Genomic DNA, 22,221 nt, shown 5'->3' on the forward strand with positions numbered 1-22,221 from the left:
AAACAACATTTTAATAAAGTTTGTAGTACAGGGCGGCCGTGGAGAAGAAGGCCGGCACCACAAGATGTCTACAAGAAAATCGGTCTTTGTTGTGCATAGCAGCCAATCACAGCGCAGCTTTCATTTTACCTCAGCAGTATAAGAAATAACAACCAATCACAGCACAGCTTTCATTTTACCTCAGCAGTATAAGAAATAGCAACCAATCACAGTGCAGCTTTCATTTTACCTCAGCAGTATAAGAAATAGCAACCAATCACAGTGCAGCTTTCATGTTACCTCAGCAGTATAAGAAATAACAACCAATCACAGCACAGCTTTCATTTTACCTCAGCGGTATAAGAAATAGCAACCAATCACAGCGCAGCTTTCATTTTACCTCAGCAATATAAGAAATAGCAACCAATCACAGCGCAGCTTTCATTTTACCTCAGAGTTAGGGGGCATTTTGATCTGTGGGGTTCCTGTTTTCTCCGTGCGCCATTGACTAGCACAGAGCGATTTGCTTGGTAACAGAAATACGTCTCTACTAAACAGAAAATGGAATTGTGGGGAAAACGGAGCCAGATGTAACAGCGTGTTTTCTTATTTCTTGCAGACGAAAGGTTCCCAGAAGACGGTAAAGTGGAGTTTGTCTTCTCCTACGGTCCTGAGAAGATACAAGGTGAGAGAACGCTGCGTCCTTATCCTTCGTGATCTCTTATTGGCTGCTAAGTGTTCTGCGTCTTCTCATGCGACTCCTCATGGGCATGAAAGGGGCAGTACCCACATTGTAGAGGGCAGTGTTCAGTCAGTAATACACACTCTTGCAGCCTCTCTCTGAGGCTGGCACTGTTTTGGGCCCCGTGGCGGGCCACAGGAGGTTTGCCCCAGCTTCCTTTTTTCATGACAACATCCCAAGTAAGGCCGAATGCATACTACCGGGTCGGATCCCGCATGTGGGATCCCACAGCAGAATCCGACCCAGTGCCCAGCCGGTGACCCCTCTGGACCCCCTACATACCTGTCCGCAGTGCCTTCATCTGGATATGCAGACGGGCTGGCCTCCTGGCACGTGCGCCCTAGAGATGACGCCGCGCCATCACTGCAGACAGGCCACAGATCAGACCGCTTCCGATGACTTCAATAGAAGCTGTCTGTGCTTGGTCCAGCCCAGAATAGAGCATGCTGCAATTATTTGCCCCGCGAGCAGAAAATCGCTATTGATTTCAACTTGGGGGCATGGAAACCCGCATTTACATTAAATGTCTATGGCCAGTATTCACAGCGGAATCCGGAGGCGGACGCCCACTCCAGATTCCGCATTGCAAATCTGTCCGTGTTCACTAGCCTGTAGTGTCGGAGACCTTTTTTGTCTGAATGGAAGGCGCATTTCAGGTTTTATGTCATTGAGTATGCGGATTTCAAAACTCAAGACAAACAAATTCTCTGAAAACCGGAAACCTCCCTATTTACACCTGAAAAACGGAAAAATCACATTGCTATTAGAGATGATCGAACATGTTCGGCCCCGCCCCTTTTCGCCCGAACACCGAACTTTGCGAGTACTTCCGTGTTCGGGCGAAAAATGTTCGGCGGTCGCCGTGGCAGCGCGGGGGGGTGCGGCGGGGAGTGGGGGGGAGAGGGAGAGAGAGAGGGCTCCCCCCTGTTCCCCGCTGCTGCCGCCCGCGCTGCCACGGCGCCCCCCGCCCCCCGGCGGCCCCCGAACATTTACGCCCGAACACTGAAGTGTTCGGGAAAGCCGGTGTCCGGGTGCGTAAGTGTCCGTAACGGACACGTTCGATCATCTCTAATTGCTATCAATAATTTTCATATTTTATATATTTATTTATGTTGCTTATTATTTCTTTTTGGCCCAAAATAAAAGAAAACATATTGATTTGTTATTAATTAAAACCAAAATACATGAACCATCCTAACCAGATTACTTGTTTCTGTACGTACAAAACCCATCCCAATCTTTACAGCAGTCATCTCCTCATCAGCCGACTCGATGCACTTATATACTATTTAGGAGAAGGATGGTTAAAGTCTGTGAATGTCCGATCCTCTCACGCGAGTTTCACGTGCGATAGATAGGATTGGAAGTGTTTCCGATTTATTTTAATGGGAAACCTTGCATCGCACGGCATACGGGAGCCATGTGGTACATTAACCCATTTAGGACTAGGCACAGTAAATATACGGCACCTGGTCCTGGGCCTTAAACCCAGCCGTATGTAAAATTACAGCGGGGATTTTAGCTACGGGAGCCCGGGGGTAACGTGACCACTGGGATTCTCTGCTATAGTAGAGCTGCAGGGTCGTTCTAGACCCCGATCAGCTCTGCCAGTAACTAATGTCACTACAGGAGATGTTTTCACCTGTAACTGGAGCGCCTATGGATGCCCCAGCTACAGTGGAAAATGTCAAATAAAACATGTGAATGTCCCCCAGAGGTCTTATATGAGATCAGTGGGGACATAGATAGTACAAAGAATAGTTACATAAATGAATAAAACTAAATTACAGAATAAAACAACAATATATACTTAAAAAAGAAAATAACCCAAAGCAGACGCCAACCAAAACCGTCAATACATGTGCCCTGTAATCCAAAACCATGCATATTATAAATAAAAACATCCGGAACAAAATGAGGAACCCATTCCCATACTTTATTTTAGCGTAAATATACTAATTAAAAAATAAATAAATAGAAATGTGAAGAAAATCTTTTTTTTTTTTGCTTTTTACCCCCAATAAAACTAAAAAATGGAAAAAAAAAGTCTGTGAAAAAGATATTGAAAAAATAGCCCAATATTAACGGAAAAAAACTCAGCAAAAAATAATTTTGGTAGCTCAAGGAATAAAAAATAGGGCAGTAAAACCAAAACATGGGTAAAATCCCTAAAAACCTGGTCCTTAACAGGTTAAAGGTCCCACTAAAATCAATGGTTGATGCGTTCTGAGGAACGCGCAAAGATAGAACGTGCCACGATTTTTTCCCACACCGCATCACTCGTGTAAAGAATATGGTTCAAACTCATGCAAGATTTGCGCATCTGGCAACGCACAAATCTCTTGCAAGTTTCTTGGCCATTGGAAAGTGGCGCATTTTTGAATGCTGCGGTAATCGCAGTACAACGCTTTCATTGATTTTACTGGGGCCTCACAGATCTGCGCTCAAACGTGGCGTCTTCTGATGCTGCCATTTTTAGTGTTTTCTACTCTATTTTGCGTGCATCTGTGCTTTTTAGCGCACCTCATCACCCATCACAATGTTGCAGTGCGTTAAGAAGTGCTATGAACGCTGTGCTATGCGTTCAAAAACAGCGATAGAAATCGCAATCAGAATCCCAGCGTTTTGCCAACGCTGTGTGTGAGACTGGCCTTAAGAGTGCGTGCCCACGGCAGAATCCATGCAGATTAGGCCTCTAACAACTGTGGCAGAAATCCATGTGAGCGAGGCAGATCTCGGGAGAGTCTGCACAGCAGTAACGATTGTTCTCTTTGGTCCAGGAAACTTCAATTTTAATGGTCTTTCAAGGTGACATTTCTGTGTGATGCAAATATTTCCTGTGATCTGCCTGCAGCGCCAGACTCCGTCTGTGTCCTTAATGCGCCGTCCTCCTATTTGTTTGTGTTTGCGGCTTCCTCCTGCCGCTTTATCGGCCTCTGAAATAATTAATAACCTCATTACTGGAGGATGCAAAGTGCATATTAGGAAAGACATTCTAATAGAATAGAAAGTGTCCCGGGGGTGAACGAAACCCGTTGGCCCCCAATCCCTGCCGCACATTCTTTCCAGTCAGGCGAAAAGTATAAACAATGAGGAGCTGAACTTAGTTTAGTACAAAAATCTACAGACCACACAGGGAAGTCCAGCAAGAGCATCCAGGGGGCTGCAACCAAACCCAGGATGAGCAGAGGACGGACAGGGAAACTATGAAACAGACTATAGAAGTCTTAGTTATATCCAGATGACAACACATGTTGTCTTCATTATAGTTCTCTTAGGGGTTATCAGACTCCTGCATACTAATCATTAGTGGTATAACAGAATTACATTCAGGTAGCTTTAGTGGGAATTATCTGCATATTTATGAGAATATAACCACTATAATACTGCCTCCTATGTACAAGAATATAACTACTATAATACTGCCCCCTATGTGCAAGCATATAACTACTATAATACTGCCTCCTATGTACAAGAATATAACTGCTATAATACTGCCTCCTATGTACAGGAATATAACTACTATAATACTGCCCCCTATGTATAAAAATATAACTACTATAATACTGCCCCCTATGTACAAGAATATAACTACTATAATACTGCCTCCTATGTACAAGAATATAACTACTATAATACTGCCTCCTATGTACAGGAATATAACTACTATAATACTGCCCCCTATGTACAAGAATATAACTACTATAATACTGCCACTATGTACAAGAATATAACTACTATAATAGTGCTCCTATATACAAGAATATAACTACTAAAATAATGCCTCTATGTACATGAATATAACTACTATAATACTGCTCCTATGTACAAGAATATAACTACTATAATACTGCCTCCTATGTACAAGAATATAACTACTATAATACTGCCCCCTATGTACAAGAATATAACTCGTATAATACTGCCCCTATGTACAAGAATATAACTCGTATAATACTGCCCCTATGTACAAGAATATAACTACTATAATACTGCCCCCTATGTACAAGAATATAACTACTATAATACTGCCACTATATACAAGAATATAACTACTATAATACTGCCTCCTATGTACAAGAATATAACTACTATAATACTGCCCCCTATGTACAAGAATATAACTACTATAATACTGCCCCTATGTACAGGAATATAACTACTATAATACTGCCCCCCATGTACAAGAATATAACTACTATAATACTGCCCCTATGTACAAGAATATGACTAGTATAATACTGCTCCTATGTACAAGAATATAACTACTATAATACTGCCTCCTATGTACAAGAATATAACTACTATAATACTGCCTCCTATGTAAAAGAATATAACTACTATAATACTGTCCCCTATGTACAAGAATATAACTACTATAATATCACATTCTATGTACAAGAATATAACTACTATAATACTGCGCCCTTTGTACAAGAATATAACTACTATAATACTGTCCCCTATGTACAAGAATATAACTACTATAATGCTGCCCCTATGTACAAGAATTTAACAAATATAATACTGCCCTCTATGTACAAGAATATAACTACTATAATACTGTCCCCTATGTACAAGAATATAACTACTATAATACTGCCCCTATGTACAAGAATATAACTACTATAATACTGCCCCCTATGTACAAGAATATAACTACTATAATACTGCCCTCCTATGTACAAGAATATAACTACAATAATACTGCCTCCCATGTACAAGAAAATAACTACTATAATACTGCCTCCCATGTACAAGAATATAACTACTATAATACTGCCCCTATGTACAAGAATATAACTACTATAATACTGCCCCTATGTACAAGAATATAACTAGTATAATACTGCTCCTATGTACAAGAATATAACTACTATAATACTGCTCCTATGTACAAGAATATAACTACTATAATACTGCCTCCTATGTACAAGAATATAACTACTACAATACTGCCCCCTATGTACAAGAATATAACTAGTATAATACTGCTCCTATGTACAAGAATATAACTACTATAATACTGCCTCCTATGTACAAGAATATAACTACTATAATACTGCCTCCTATGTAAAAGAATATAACTACTATAATACTGCCCTCTATGTACAAGAATATAACTACTATAATATCACATTCTATGTACAAGAATATAACTACTATAATACTGCCCCCTACTTACAAGAATATAACTACTATAACACTGCGCTCTTTGTACAAGAATATAACTACTATAATAATGTCCCCTATGTACAAGAATATAACTACTATAATGCTGCCCCTATGTACAAGAATTTAACAAATATAATACTGCCCTCTATGTACAAGAATATAACTACTATAATACTGCCCCCTATGTACAAGAATATAACTACTATAATACTGCCCCTATGTACAAGAATATAACTACTATAATACTGCCCCCTATGTACAAGAATATAACTACTATAATACTGCCCTCCTATGTACAAGAATATAACTACTATAATACTGCCTCCCATGTACAAGAATATAACTACTATAATACTACCCCCTATGTACAAGAATATAACTACTATAATACTGTCCCCTATGTACAAGAATATAACTACTATAATACTGCCCCTATGTACAAGAATATAACTACTATAATACTGCTCCTATGTAAAAGAATATAACTACTATAATACTGCCCCTATGTACAAGAATATAACTACTATAATACTGCTCCCTATGTACAAGAATATAACTACTACAAATACTGCCCCTATGTACAAGAATATAACTAGTATAATACTGCTCCTATGTACAAGAATATAACTACTATAATACTGTCCCCAATGTACAAAAATATAACTACTATAATACTGCCTCCCATGTACAAGAATATAACTACTATAATACTACCCCCTATGTACAAGAATATAACTACTATAATACTGTCCCCTATGTACAAGAATATAACTACTATAATACTGCCCCTATGTACAAGAATATAACTACTATAATACTGCTCCTATGTACAAGAATATAACTACTATAATACTGCCTCCTATGTACAAGAATATAACTACTATAATACTGCTCCCTATGTACAAGAATATAACTACTACAAATACTGCCCCTATGTACAAGAATATAACTAGTATAATACTGCTCCTATGTACAAGAATATAACTACTATAATACTGTCCCCAATGTACAAAAATATAACTACTATAATACTGCCCCCTATGTACAAGAATATAACTAGTATAATACTGCTCCTATGTACAAGAATATAACTACTATAATACTGCCTCCTATGTACAAGAATATAACTACTATAATACTGCCTCCTATGTAAAAGAATATAACTACTATAATACTGTCCCCTATGTACAAGAATATAACTACTATAATACTGCCCCTATGTACAAGAATATAACTACTATAATACTGCCCCCTATGTACAAGAATATAACTACTATAATACTGCCCTCCTATGTACAAGAATACAACTACTATAATACTGCCTCCCATGTACAAGAATATAACTACTATAATACTGCCTCCCATGTACAAGAATATAACTACTATAATACTGCCCCTATGTACAAGAATATAACTACTATAATACTGCCCCTATGTACAAGAATATAACTAGTATAATACTGCTCCTATGTACAAGAATATAACTACTATAATACTGCCCTCTATGTACAAGAATATAACTACTATAATACTGCCTCCTATGTACAAGAATATAACTACTATAATACTGCCCCCTATGTACAAGAATATAACTAGTATAATACTGCTCCAATGTACAAGAATATAACTACTATAATACTGCCTCCTATGTACAAGAATATAACTACTATAATACTGCCCTCTATGTACAAGAATATAACTACTATAATATCACATTCTATGTACAAGAATATAACTACTATAATACTGCCCCCTACTTACAAGAATATAACTACTATAACACTGCGCTCTTTGTACAAGAATATAACTACTATAATAATGTCCCCTATGTACAAGAATATAACTACTATAATGCTGCCCCTATGTACAAGAATTTAACAAATATAATACTGCCCTCTATGTACAAGAATATAACTACTATAATACTGCCCCCTATGTACAAGAATATAACTACTATAATACTGCCCCTATGTACAAAAATATAACTACTATAATACTGCCCCCTATGTACAAGAATATAACTACTATAATACTGCCCTCCTATGTACAAGAATATAACTACTATAATACTGTCCCCTATGTACAAGAATATAACTACTATAATACTGCCCCTATGTACAAGAATATAACTACTATAATACTGCCCCTATGTACAAGAATATAACTACTATAATACTGCCCCCTATGTACAAGAATATAACTACTATAATACTGCCCTCCTATGTACAAGAATACAACTACTATAATACTGCCTCCCATGTACAAGAATATAACTACTATAATACTGCCTCCCATGTACAAGAATATAACTACTATAATACTGCCCCTATGTACAAGAATATAACTACTATAATACTGCCCCTATGTACAAGAATATAACTAGTATAATACTGCTCCTATGTACAAGAATATAACTACTATAATACTGCCCTCTATGTACAAGAATATAACTACTATAATACTGCCTCCTATGTACAAGAATATAACTACTATAATACTGCCCCCTATGTACAAGAATATAACTAGTATAATACTGCTCCAATGTACAAGAATATAACTACTATAATACTGCCTCCTATGTACAAGAATATAACTACTATAATACTGCCCTCTATGTACAAGAATATAACTACTATAATATCACATTCTGTGTACAAGAATATAACTACTATAATACTGCCCCCTACTTACAAGAATATAACTACTATAACACTGCGCTCTTTGTACAAGAATATAACTACTATAATAATGTCCCCTATGTACAAGAATATAACTACTATAATGCTGCCCCTATGTACAAGAATTTAACAAATATAATACTGCCCTCTATGTACAAGAATATAACTACTATAATACTGCCCCCTATGTACAAGAATATAACTACTATAATACTGCCCCAATGTACAAAAATATAACTACTATAATACTGCCCCCTATGTACAAGAATATAACTACTATAATACTGCCCTCCTATGTACAAGAATATAACTACTATAATACTGCCTCCCATGTACAAGAATATAACTACTATAATACTACCCCCTATGTACAAGAATATAACTACTATAATACTGTCCCCTATGTACATGAATATAACTACTATAATACTGCCCCTATGTACAAGAATATAACTACTATAATACTGCTCCTATGTACAAGAATATAACTACTATAATACTGCCCCCTATGTACAAGAATATAACTACTGTAATACTGCTCCCTATGTACAAGAATATAACTACTACAAATACTGCCCCTATGTACAAAGAATATAACTAGTATAATACTGCTCCTATGTACAAGAATATAACTACTATAATACTGCCCCCTATGTATAAGAATATAACTACTATAATACTGCCCCCATGTACAAGAATATGACTACTATAATACTGCCCCCTATGTACAAGAATATAACTAGTATAATACTGCCCCCTATGTACAAGAATATAACTACTATAATACTGCTCCTATGTACAAAAATATAACTACTATAATACTGCCCCCTATGTACAAGAATATAACTACTATAATACTGCCCCCTATGTACAAGAATATAACTACTATAATACTGCTCCTATGTACAAGAATATAACTACTATAATACTGCCCTCTATGTACAAGAATATAACTACTATAATACTGCTCCCTATGTACAAGAATATAACTACTATAATACTGCCCCTATGTACAAGAATATAACTAGTATAATACTGCTCCTATGTACAAGAATATAATATATAGTCTTGGTTATTGGACATTTGTTTTGCAGGAATGGATTACTTGGAGAACGGCCCCAGTGTCTCAGTTGATTATAACACCTCTGATCCCTTGATCCGCTGGGACTCTTATGACAATTTCAATGCGCATCGAGAGGACAGTCTGGAAGGTTTGTGCTTCAGTTTTCACTTTGAATTTCCCTGTTACACAAATTTAGTGATGAGATATTAATGCAGATGTTTAAAATAGTCCTCCAGGAGGCTCCTCCCCTCTACTGAAGTACCTCCCATTTACTAAGGCTCCTCCCATCAGCATATGTGCATTAGGTATCTGATTATGATTTTCTCACTGTTGGTTTAGTTACTATTAGTTTGTAATCATTTCTCTTCGATGATGCTAATACACAACCACCAATCCAAAGAAGCAGAGCTGTAGTGTAAAGCAGCTACAGGGTACAGAACAACAGCAGGAGTCTTTTATGAGTTTGCAGATGGTTTTCAGACTAGGAGATGGATTTCGCTGATCACAGCTAACGTGTAGTAATGGAACAGAGTTGCAGTGTGAAGCATAGGAGAAGAGACAGAGTAGCAGTTTGAGTCTCTGATGAGGTAGGAGGTGGATTTCAGATTCAATTAATCAATACATCTTTTCTTGATTTACTGAGCATAGCTGCGCTCTAAAAGAGTTGTGTTGCAGTATAAAGCCTGGGTACAGTTACAAAGCAGCAGCTTGAGTCTCTGATGTGGTTGGAGGTGGCTTTCAGTCTACCTCAGACTCCATTAGTAAATACATTTAACCAGGCTTAACTGATCAGAGCTGTGCTTTAATGGAGCAGTGCTGCAATGTAAAGCATCAGAGGAAGGTCATAGCAGCAGCCTCAGTCTCTGATGTGGTAGGAGGTGGATTTCAGATTAAAAGCCCATTTACACGCAAAGATAATCTTTTTAAACGACTGAAAGATTGAAAGATTTTGGATCTATTTGCATTACATGTTAATGGCCATTAACACTTTATCATCTTCATTTACATGTAAAAGGGCCTCCAGAATGGCCCGTGTATGACCCAATTCCAAAGAATGGGGTTCATATTCATGCAAGATTTGTGCGTCTTGCAATGCAGAAATCTCGCACAATTTTCTCGGCCGTGTAAAAATGGCCGTATAGCATTTTACTACTAGAGCAGCATGCAATGTTGATTGCCCAGATTGTCTGCCTTTGTAACAACCCCTCAGCTGTGAGAAGCGCGACTTTGTCAGGATATTGCATCTCCCTTATTTTGGAGCTATATGGTCTTGGCGGTTTTCTAAACTGCCGCAGGGGAGGTGCTGTCTGGGGTTGTGGTTCCAATGTACCTGGACATGACAACCCAAGTATTAGGGTAGCTTTTACCCTCTGGGTATAAACAAGAATGTTCCTATTCACTGACAGCAAGCAGAGGGCATGCTGTATGCTTTTTCTGGTGTTCTAATGCAAACTGATTTCCCCGTGCAGCAGGTTATGATATCGATGGCATTTCAGCAACATTGTGGCACAAGGTAAAATGATCAGCAGAGTATGGCACAGGGCTGGCATCTGCATGTGGTTAGCGTGGAAAGACTGGGCAGTGTCTCAAGATGGCGGTATCGGATGCTGAATCATGGAACGGGGGCAAGCATGACGCCCGGACCACCTGCTCCATCCAGACCCCCAGCATTTGTTTTCAGTTTTCCTGCCAATCCTATATGAGAGAGGTTTCCCGTCTCATGGGCTGTCATGCGGCGGGCAGGTGGAACGGTCTGATTTATGGCTGTCAGGAGGCAGTGAACTTTGGCGGTAGTGGGTCCAAATTAAAGAGGAGGAGGAGGAAGCTGACACCTTCAAGTGACAGACACAAGTAAACGTCTGGCATCTCTTAAGGATTGTTTGGCGTGGTCAGCGCAATTTGGCTATTTCGCAAGAATGCCATTGGTACGGTGAGGACTGTTTTGGGTCATATTGCCCTTGACATTCCCAAATAGTTACCCACAAGTGATGACAATGGTCACTAACAGAGGCTGCGGTGCTACACTTAAAGGGGTTGTCCAGTTATCGGACAACTCTGCTTCAATAGGGCTGGCTGTATTAAAATAATAAACTGATCTATACTTCCTCTTCTGCCACCGGGATCCAGCGCTGTGGTCCTGCTGATTGCTGTGACAGGTAATGTCACCGGAAATCAGGTGACCGCTGCAGCACCGAACTCCTGGCAGCATGGTGCTTAGTATGCCAGGAGAACAAACAATGGTGCCGCAGCCTCTGATTGGCTGCAGTGGTCACCTGATTTCCTGTGACATCACCTGTCTTAACAAATGCCAGGACCACATCTGACGGCAGCGCTGGATCCCATCGCCAGCGGAGGGTAATGTATAGTTCAGTTTCTAGCAAGCCCTATTGAATGGATACAAATATGCTCGTGTAAGCCCAGCCTAACAGAGAATTTGCTACATTTGGTACAACTGTAACAAACCCTCAGCTGTGACAAGCATTAGTGCAGGGCCGGTTTTCAGCCTCTGATTATAATAAGCAATAATATTCACTGGCAGTGAGCGGAGATCTTGACAGCGGGGAGAATTTGATATACAAAGTATATTAGAAAGTTGCAGAAATTTCATTTTGGGATGATTAAGCGTTATTGACATAAGCCTCGATGAGCCCTTTAATCCTCTATGATCTTGCGCCACTTTCCAGAACCACCCGTGACCTTCATGTATAATTTGGCGCTTCCTCCTGTTGCAGAGTCACTACGTGTGTTGATTCAGGTTGTGTGTAAACAGCTCCGAACACTCAAGTGTTCTGCCAGAGAAGTGTTTACTAACTGCGGCGAGAGTTCATGACGGACGGTCAGAGGAAGAGTAAAAATACTCATGAGAGCTGATTGGTGGCTTCCTGGCCTATTGATCAGCGGCCAAAGAAGCATCTGAAGAGACAACCACCTACATCCCGGCCTGAAGTGTAGAATCTGGAATTTGTCTACATTATCTATCTATCTATCTGTCTAATATCTATCTATATATCATTTCTATCTATCTCATATCTATCTATCTCATATCTATCTATATCACATCTATCTATCTATCTCATATCTATCTATCTATCTATCTATCTATCTCATATCTATATATCTATCTATCTCATATCTATATATATCTATCTATATCACATCTATCTACCTATCTATCTATTTCATATCTATTTATCTCTTATCTATCTATCTATCTATTTCATATCTATCTCATATCTATCTATATCACATCTATCTATCCATCTATCTATCTCATATCTATATATCTATCTATCTCATATCTATATATCTATCTATATCACATCTATCTATCTATCTATCTATCTATCTATCTATCTATCTCATATCTATCTATATATCTATCTCATATCTATATATCTATCTATCTCATATCTATATATCTATCTTTATCACATCTATCTACCTATCTATTTCATATCTATCTCATATCTATTTATCTCTTATCTATCTATTTCATATCTATCTCCTATCTCCTATCTATCTATCTATCTATCTATCTATCTATCTATCTATCTATCTATCTATCTATCTATCTATCTATCTATCTATCTATCTATCTATCTATCTATCTCATATCTATCTATCATCTACCTATCTATCTTATATCTATCTATTTATCTATCTCATATCTATCTATCTCATATCTATCTATCTTATATCTATCTATCTCATAGCTATCTATCTCATATCTATCTATCTATATCATTTCTATCTATCGATATCATTTCTGTCTATCTATCCTTCTGATATCTATCTATCTATCTCATATCTATATATCTATCTATATCACATCTATCTACCTATCTATCTATTTCATATCTATTTATCTCTTATCTATCTATCTATCTATTTCATATCTATCTCATATCTATCTATATCACATCTATCTATCCATCTATCTATCTCATATCTATATATCTATCTATCTCATATCTATATATCTATCTATATCACATCTATCTATCTATCTATCTCATATCTATCTATATATCTATCTCATATCTATATATCTATCTATCTCATATCTATATATCTATCTTTATCACATCTATCTACCTATCTATTTCATATCTATCTCATATCTATTTATCTCTTATCTATCTATTTCATATCTATCTCATATCTATCTCCTATCTATCTATCTATCTATCTATCTATCTATCTATCTATCTCATATCTATCTATCTATCATCTACCTATCTATCTTATATCTATCTATTTATCTATCTCATATCTATCTATCTCATATCTATCTATCTTATATCTATCTATCTCATAGCTATCTATCTCATATCTATCTATCTATATCATTTCTATCTATCGATATCATTTCTGTCTATCTATCCTTCTGATATCTATCTATCTATCTCATATCTATATATCTATCTATATCACATCTATCTACCTATCTATCTATTTCATATCTATTTATCTCTTATCTATCTATCTATCTATTTCATATCTATCTCATATCTATCTATATCACATCTATCTATCCATCTATCTATCTCATATCTATATATCTATCTATCTCATATCTATATATCTATCTATATCACATCTATCTATCTATCTCATATCTATCTATCTCATATCTATATATCTATCTATCTCATATCTATATATCTATCTTTATCACATCTATCTACCTATCTATCTATTTCATATCTATCTCATATCTATTTATCTCTTATCTATCTATTTCATATCTATCTCATATCTATCTCCTATCTATCTATCTATCTATCTATCTATCTATCTATCTATCTATCTATCTATCTATCTATCTCATATCTATCTATCTATCGTCTACCTATCTATCTTATATCTATCTATTTATCTATCTCATATCTATCTATCTCATATCTATCTATCTTATATCTATCTATCTCATAGCTATCTATCTCATATCTATCTATCTATATCATTTCTATCTATCGATATCATTTCTGTCTATCTATCCTTCTGATATCTATCTATCCATCTCATATCTATCTCATATCTATCTATCCATCTCATATCTATCTCATATCTATCTATCTATATCATTTCTATCTATCGATATCATTTCTATCTATCTATCCTTCTGATATCTATCTATCCATCTCATATCTATCCTTCTGATATCTATCTATCCATCTCCTATCTATCTCATTTCTATCTATCTATATCATTTCTATCTATCTATATCATTTCTATCTATCTATCCTTCTGATATCTATCTATCCATCTCATATCTATCTCATATCTATTTATCTCATATAATAATAATCTTTATTTGTATAGCGACAACATATTCCACAGCGCTTACATAGACAGGGGGAATACAGAAAGACAAAAGTACAAACATTACAGAACCACGGTTACATAGTAATCAGTTGATGGAAACAATAGGGGTGAGGGTCCTGCTCCAACGAGCTTACATACTACAAGTAATGGGGTGATACAGAAGGTAAAGGGGCTGGAGATGTGCGCGGTATGGGGAGGTGGAGAGTGAGGGATTCTATACACAGACAATGGTCAGACATTTAGCCATGTGACTGCAGAAACAGTATGACTGCAGGAGCGGTTTATGATGGCTAGCAGGGATTGCAGTCAGTAGGTCAGGGAGCATGTTATCAGGTGGAGTACAAAGGGGTTTGTTTAGGGAATTCGGTATGCCTCCCTGAAGAGGTGCATTTTTAGAGCACGCCTGAAGTTCTGCGAGTCCTGGATTGCCCGGGAAGCCTTTGGTAGTGCGTTCCAGAGGACCGGTGCTGCTCTGGAGAAGTCTTGGAGGCGGGAATGAGAAGTTCGAATTAGAGGGGTGTGCAGTCTAGTTTCGTTAGCAGAGCGGAGAGCCCGGGCTGGGTGATGGATTGAGATGAGGGAGGCGATATAGGGGGGCGCTGCTCTGTGGAGGGCTTTGTGGATGAAGGTAGCGCTCATATCTATTTATCTATCTATCTATGTATCTATCTCACATCTATCTAACTAATATCTATCTATTTATCTCCTATCTATCTATCTCTCTCTCTCTCGTTCATATATATCTGTCAATCTTATATATATATTTATATATATATATATATATATATATATTTATCTAACTAATATTTATCTATCTAGCTCATATCTCTCTCATATCTATCTAATGTCTCTGTCTATATTTCTCTTTACTGTACCTGTCTAATATATCTAATATATGTATGCCATATCTGTCTGTCTGTCTATCCTGCAGTCATAAGCTGGATTCTTAGTCACTAGTAATGCGACACGACTGTACAGTATTCGGATATTACGGCACATATCAGGCATTACACGGGCAGGATAAGATTTGTGGTGAGGAGCTCCTCTGGGCCCCACCATAAATGTTCTTTATTACAAGGGAGCTCTCCATGAGACATCTCGGTGAGATCACTGTAAAGCTCCGCAGCGATGAATCAGCCTCAGGAGTCGGATGAATAAGACTTTCCATTCGTTGGCAAAAGACGCTGTTTTGGTGCAAAGCTCCTGAAGGCTTCAGTGGAGGAAAATGCCCCAGACTGGCCAGAAGAAGGGGGTGTAGCTGGCACGTGGGGCACTGCCCAGCCTCAGCTGCATGGTACTGGTGGAAAAAGAATGAACAGAGAAATCCCGGAGGATTATCCTGCCATACAATGAGTTAACTAGTTCACTGCTGGGAGGAAATGAAATGCAAGGTTTTCTAATCTTAAAGGGGTTGTCCCGAGGCAGCAAGTGGGTCTATACACTTCTGCATGGCCATAATAATGCACTTTGTAATGTACATTGTGCATTAATTATGAGCCATACAGAAGTTATAAAAAGTTTTATACTTACCTGCTCCGTTGCTGGCGTCCTCGTTTCCATGGAGCCGACTAATTTTCGCCCTCCGATGGCCAAATTAGCCGCGCTTGCGCAGTCCGGGTCTTCTTCTTTTCTGAATGGGGCTCCGTGTAGCTCCGTGTAGCTCTGCCCCGTCACGTGCCGATTCCAGCCAATCAGGAGGCTGGAATCGGCAATGGACCGCACAGAAGCCCTGCGGTCCATGGAGACAGAGGATCCCGGCGGCCATCTTCAGCAGGTGAGTATGAAGACGCCGGACCGCCGGGATTCAGGTAAGCGCTGTGCGGGTGGTTTTTTTAACCCCTGCATCGGGGTTGTCTCGCGCCGAACGGGGGGGGGGGGGGGGGGTTTAAAAAAAAAAAAACCCGTTTCGGCGCGGGACAACCCCTTTAAGGGAAATTTACTAGGAAAAAGCACAAGCCTAGCTTCAAATTCCCTTTAACACCTTGACTGTCAAGTTAAACTTTGCTACATCTGTAGACTGTAATTTGTCTCTGTACAGATGGTGATGGGTCCAAGACACTAAATTTGCATTCTATTTTCTATCCATTCTCTGCGCAGATAAATGCAGTCTAGTTTTCCCTGTTATTTCCGACTGGGAAGAGGCTGACTGTAGGCCAGGAATATGTAACATATTGTTCTCTGTTATCAGCAGAAGAAGCTCACTGTTGTGTGCTTTCATGGTCCAGAAATTTCCTGACTCCTGTATGTGACTGACATTAACTGCCCCTCTGGTAGTGATATGAACCGCTCCGCTGATAACACTCCATTATTAATATAACTCCCAGAGATATATACATCATATATGTGACTGATATCAACCATTCCTCTTATAACGCTCCAGTACTGATATAACTCTGAGGGATATTTATATCATAAATGTGACTGATATCAACCACTCCTATAACGTTCCAGTACTGATACAACTTCCAGAGATATTTACATCATGTATGTGACAGATATCAGCTGCCCCTCTTATAACACTCCAATATTGATATAACTTCCAGAGATAATTACATCATATATGTGACTGATATCAACCACTCTTCTTATAACGCTCCACTACTGACATAACTTCCCAGGATATTTACATCATGTATGTGACTGATATCAGCTGCCTCTCTTATAACGCTCCAACAGTGATATCAGCCGGGCCTCTTATAATACTCCAGTACTGGTATAACCTCTAGAGACATTTGCATCATATATGTGACTGATATAACCCACCTTTCTTATATTGCTCCAGTACTGATATCACATTCAGAGATATTTACATCATATATGCGACTGATATCAGCTGCCCCTCTCATAAGTCCAGTAGTGATATCAGCCGATCCTCTTATAATACACCAGTACTGATACAACTTCCAGAGACGTCATATATATGACTGATATTAGCCACTCCTTATAGCTCTCGAGTACTGATGTAACCTCCAGAGAAATCATATATGTGACTGATATCAGCTGTTCCTCATATAACGCTCCAGCACTATTATAAGCTGCTGACTTTAGCATTTCTGCTCCTAGTTGATAAGCTGGTCTGTTATGGGGCCATGCATAATGTCACAGAGCGACTGTGTATCTAATCCTAATATAGGACAATTATTAGGAAAGTGGCCATATCCCCTTTGCTCTGTGATATCCGTAACAGCTTTGGAATGTGCGTCCAGTAATAAACGTTTCCCTCCATCAGTTCGACTTTAAATAGTTGCTACCAGGAGACAGAGTTTGTCTGTAGTCCTGAGTCCAGGAGGACGAGAGCCAGAAATACCCCCCATCCCATATGTTCTTCAAGTTAAAATCCGTGACTGTTATTTGTAGCGTCTTGTCTCCACGGACAGCATAAGTTCCTCCAGAGCGCTCAGCTCAGCACAACCTACAATACTTCTGTAATACAGCAGGAGAGCGAGGAGGATGAGAGTAGTTGTTCATATTAATGAATTCCCATTAATAGAAACAGGCGACCTCACATAGTAATGTATTCCTCCAGTGACTGGCACTGTTACCACACTATACCAGGGTACCAATAAGGTTGCTACCTTCCTTACCAAAAAATACTGCCCAAGGTAAAAATGGTGCGGTTTAACATAATTTGTGATAGTACCTCTGTTATTCCTCCTGGAAATGCATGAATAAACTGACAACTGGCTGTTATCATTCCTACTTTGTGGTGCTATGCTCTAGGGCCCCTTGTACTAATGCCTCCTGTATTGTGTTACCAGCTGGTGATGGCCCCACCAACAACAGATATTCCCCTATATAGAGGCAGTAGCCGCTGATGTCTTCATAAAAATGTACAGCTGGTTCAGGAACGACTTATGACCTACTATAGTCAGGGGCCTCGTGGCAAAATTCAGAATCCCTCCCCAAAAATTTAATTTTGTAATAGTTCCCCCTCTGTGGCCCTAAAGAATAGTAGTGCCCCCTTTGTGACCCTAAAAAAAGAGTAGTGCCCCCTCTGTGGACCTAAAGTATAGTAGTGCCAACTTTTTGACCCTAAAAAAAGAGTAGTGCCCCCTCTGTAGCCCTAAAAAAATAGTAAAAACAGTGCTCCCTTCTGTTGCTTTATTTAGTAATAATGCCCCCTTCTGTGACCCCAGGTAGTAATGCTGCCCCCTATGTGGCCCTGACTGCCTTATGTATATGTTACATACCTGCATTTCCCGGCTCGGTAGTAAAGTGTTGACAAGCAGCAAAAATCTCACTAGTACTTTCACAAGGTTCAGGTACTCTATGCGGGAGATCATTTAACTCCTCCCCCATCTCCTGCAGGTACTGCATGTTAGAACAGGAGGCAAGGGGGAGGAGTCAGGGTATCCTCCCAGTGTCTTGACCTCCTGATAGTGTGTGCGACAGATCTCTGCTTTTTAACTCTTTGCTGCCCAGCTGAATCTTCAGCTCTCCAATCCATCCTGAATGCAGCAGCCAGGCTCATCTTCCTGTCTAGCCGCTACTCGGACGCCTCTGCCATGTGCCAGTCACCGCACTGGCTGCTCGTTAAATACAGAATTCAATTTAAACTCACCACCCTCATCTACAAAGCCCTCCATAGCACCGTGCCACCATACATTGCCTCCATTATCTCAATTCACCACCCAGCCTGGGCCCTCCGCTCTGTTAACGAAATCAGACTAAGTGCCTCACTAATTCGAACCTCTCATTCCCGCCTCCAAGACTTCTCCAGAGCAGCACCAGTCCTCTGGAACGCGCTACCAAAAAATATCTGGGCAATCACTGACACACTAAACTTCAGGCATGCTCTAAAAACGCACTTCTTCAGGGAGGCATACCATATCTCTTAAACCATACCCCTCTGTACCCCGCCTGATAACATGCTCCCTGTCCTACCAACTGCAATCCCTGCTAGCCGCCATCAACCGGCATCTGCAGTGATACCGATTCAGCCACTATACGGCCCATTTTGACCATTGTCTGTGTGTATAGCATCCCTCACTCTCCACCTCGCCATACAGTGCACATCTCCAGCCCCTTTACCTTCTGTATCAGCCCATTATCTGTAGTATGTAGTTGGAGCAGGACCAGCACCCCTATTGTTTCCATCAACTGATTACTATGTAACCGTGGTCTTGTTTTATTCCCCCTGTATTGCAAGCGCTGCAGAATATGTTGGCTAAGATTATTATTATTGATGCCAGTACCTTACTACCATTTGCTCTGTACTCGTTCTCTGCTTTTAGCACACATTTTATTCAGTCTGTTTGATTTTGTGTTTAATTTACTTATTATATCTATTTCTTTGTTTTAAATGCTTCCTCTCTTCTTTATCTCATGGGATTTTATTCTCTTTATAACTTTTAATCACCTGACAGCTTGATGGTTTGATTTGCCTATTCAGCATTTTATTTGCATTTTGTTATTTAAAGGAGTTCTCCAATTGTAAACTATTGATGGCCTATCCTCAGGATAAGTCCTCAATAGTAAATTGGTGGGGATCTGTTGTCAAGGAATTCCACAAATCAGTTATTTTCCAGGCCAACATGCTTGTGCACTGAGCTGGTTTCTGCAGGAAGCAGACAGCTGCGTTCCCATTGCAGTGTCCTGGCTTGGTATTGCAGGCAAAGCTCCCATTTATTACCTTGGGCATTCGGCCTGCAATACCAGGCCTGGCCACTACAGTTAGAACGGAGCTGTCTGCTTCCTGCAGAATTCAGTATATTACATGAGTGCAAACAGCTGATCAACAGGGTTCTCAAGCGATGGACCCCAGCCAATCTATCACTTACAACGGAAACCCCCTTTAATGCTGATGCATGGTGATTGATGGAAATCATTGTGATGTCAGGCGCCGAGTAGTTCCCGCTCTTCCACCTGCATTAAAAACACACTGTTTTACTCCTTTTCGTAAATAGCCTGATGAAAGAGGTCGTCCCTTCAGAAACACCCAAAAAATATTTGATGTTTCTCCCACCATGGTCCTTGGTTACAGCAGCGTTGATCTCCCAGTTATTGTTTTTTGCTTATTCTACACTGTTATGGGTACATTGGGGATGACACACTGTTATGGGGGAACACACTGATAAGACACTATTATGTTCCATATAGGGTTTTTTCATACACCTGAAAAATGGTCAAAAGTAGGCTGAAATGGACAACACATCGTTAGCGCACAAGCTGGTGGTTTGGTCAGATGATACATTAGAAGACACTCCATATTTAACTCTTGCGGCCTTCTTTGTGGTTTTTATGGCCCCATGTACTGTATATTGTATATACAAACCAGCTGAATCTGTTGAAGTGTAAAACTTTTTCTGCACAGGAACATAGTGATGAGTCTACAGCGCACAGCAGATCTCATCGGCTTCATGGAAGGTGGTGTGGGCTCCACTTTTCTGACCAGCCTATAATTGTCTTGTTCAGTATTTCCATTAGTAGTTACACGGGGACACAGAACATGATCGGAATGGCGCAATAATAACATGTCATGTAGATTTTGTGGCATCTGAATTCACTCAAGAGGCAAGAGCCAATGAGAGCGCTGCGTTCTATCCGCTCCATATACAGCGCTCAGTCCAAGATGAACGAGCCTGCTGATTGGCCAAAGATGACAGGTTGATACAACACAGAGAACATGGAATGTTCCATCAGGATGGATTCCAGAGGGGGCTGTAAATCACAGAAAATATAAAGAAGCTATTGGGGGCTTTATAGAAATCTGTTTAGACAAGTGGCGCAGCGTTCCCAGGAAATACGTATTGAAATAGGCGATGGAAAAGTACCTCCATAGTGTTACTGGGAAAACGTGTAATGGATGGATTACAAATCCGTTAAGATGGATAATAAATACTATCTCAAGAGAGTTGTCTCCTAAAAGAATTTTTACTGTAAATCGGTCCGTGATCTGGCCCTAATGGTAAACAGATTGTCTCTAGAAAGGTACTGGATGTCCTTGCAGAGATTCAACAAAAAGTAATGGACTTATACAGCAAAGCACCCTGGGAAGAAGTTATGCAAAATAGCTCTCCACAAGAAAGAAGAAATCTCTCTAATGCCACTCGCTGCATCGTGTGCAACAGTATGAATGGACTAACCAGGAGGGATACAGATATTTTGCCATGCATGTATTGCCGCTTATGGCTAGCCTAACAGATAAGCATGATTCTTCTATTGGCCATCGCCTGTGCCGAGTTCCACACTACTCACTAGAACAGGGACTAGCAGCCATGTTTTCTGGAGAAACTCTTACGGCATATCGAAGTACT

General features: G+C 39.2%; 1 protein-coding gene across 9 annotated transcripts in view; it reads left to right on the forward strand.

Moving 5' to 3' along the window:
* The window catches only part of TNS1 (tensin 1), a 498,102-nt gene that overhangs the window by 411,780 nt on the left and 64,101 nt on the right, over positions 1-22,221 (forward strand). For all 9 annotated transcript variants that reach the window (XM_066575541.1, XM_066575542.1, XM_066575546.1 and 6 more), the window contains 2 exons: positions 599-664; positions 9,669-9,785. In XM_066575541.1, coding sequence (XP_066431638.1) covers positions 599-664; positions 9,669-9,785 — 183 coding nt within the window. The remainder of the gene's footprint in view (positions 1-598; positions 665-9,668; positions 9,786-22,221) is intronic.

This window comes from Eleutherodactylus coqui, chromosome 8 (genome assembly GCF_035609145.1).
Source record: "Eleutherodactylus coqui strain aEleCoq1 chromosome 8, aEleCoq1.hap1, whole genome shotgun sequence".
Taxonomy (NCBI): domain Eukaryota; kingdom Metazoa; phylum Chordata; class Amphibia; order Anura; family Eleutherodactylidae; genus Eleutherodactylus; species Eleutherodactylus coqui.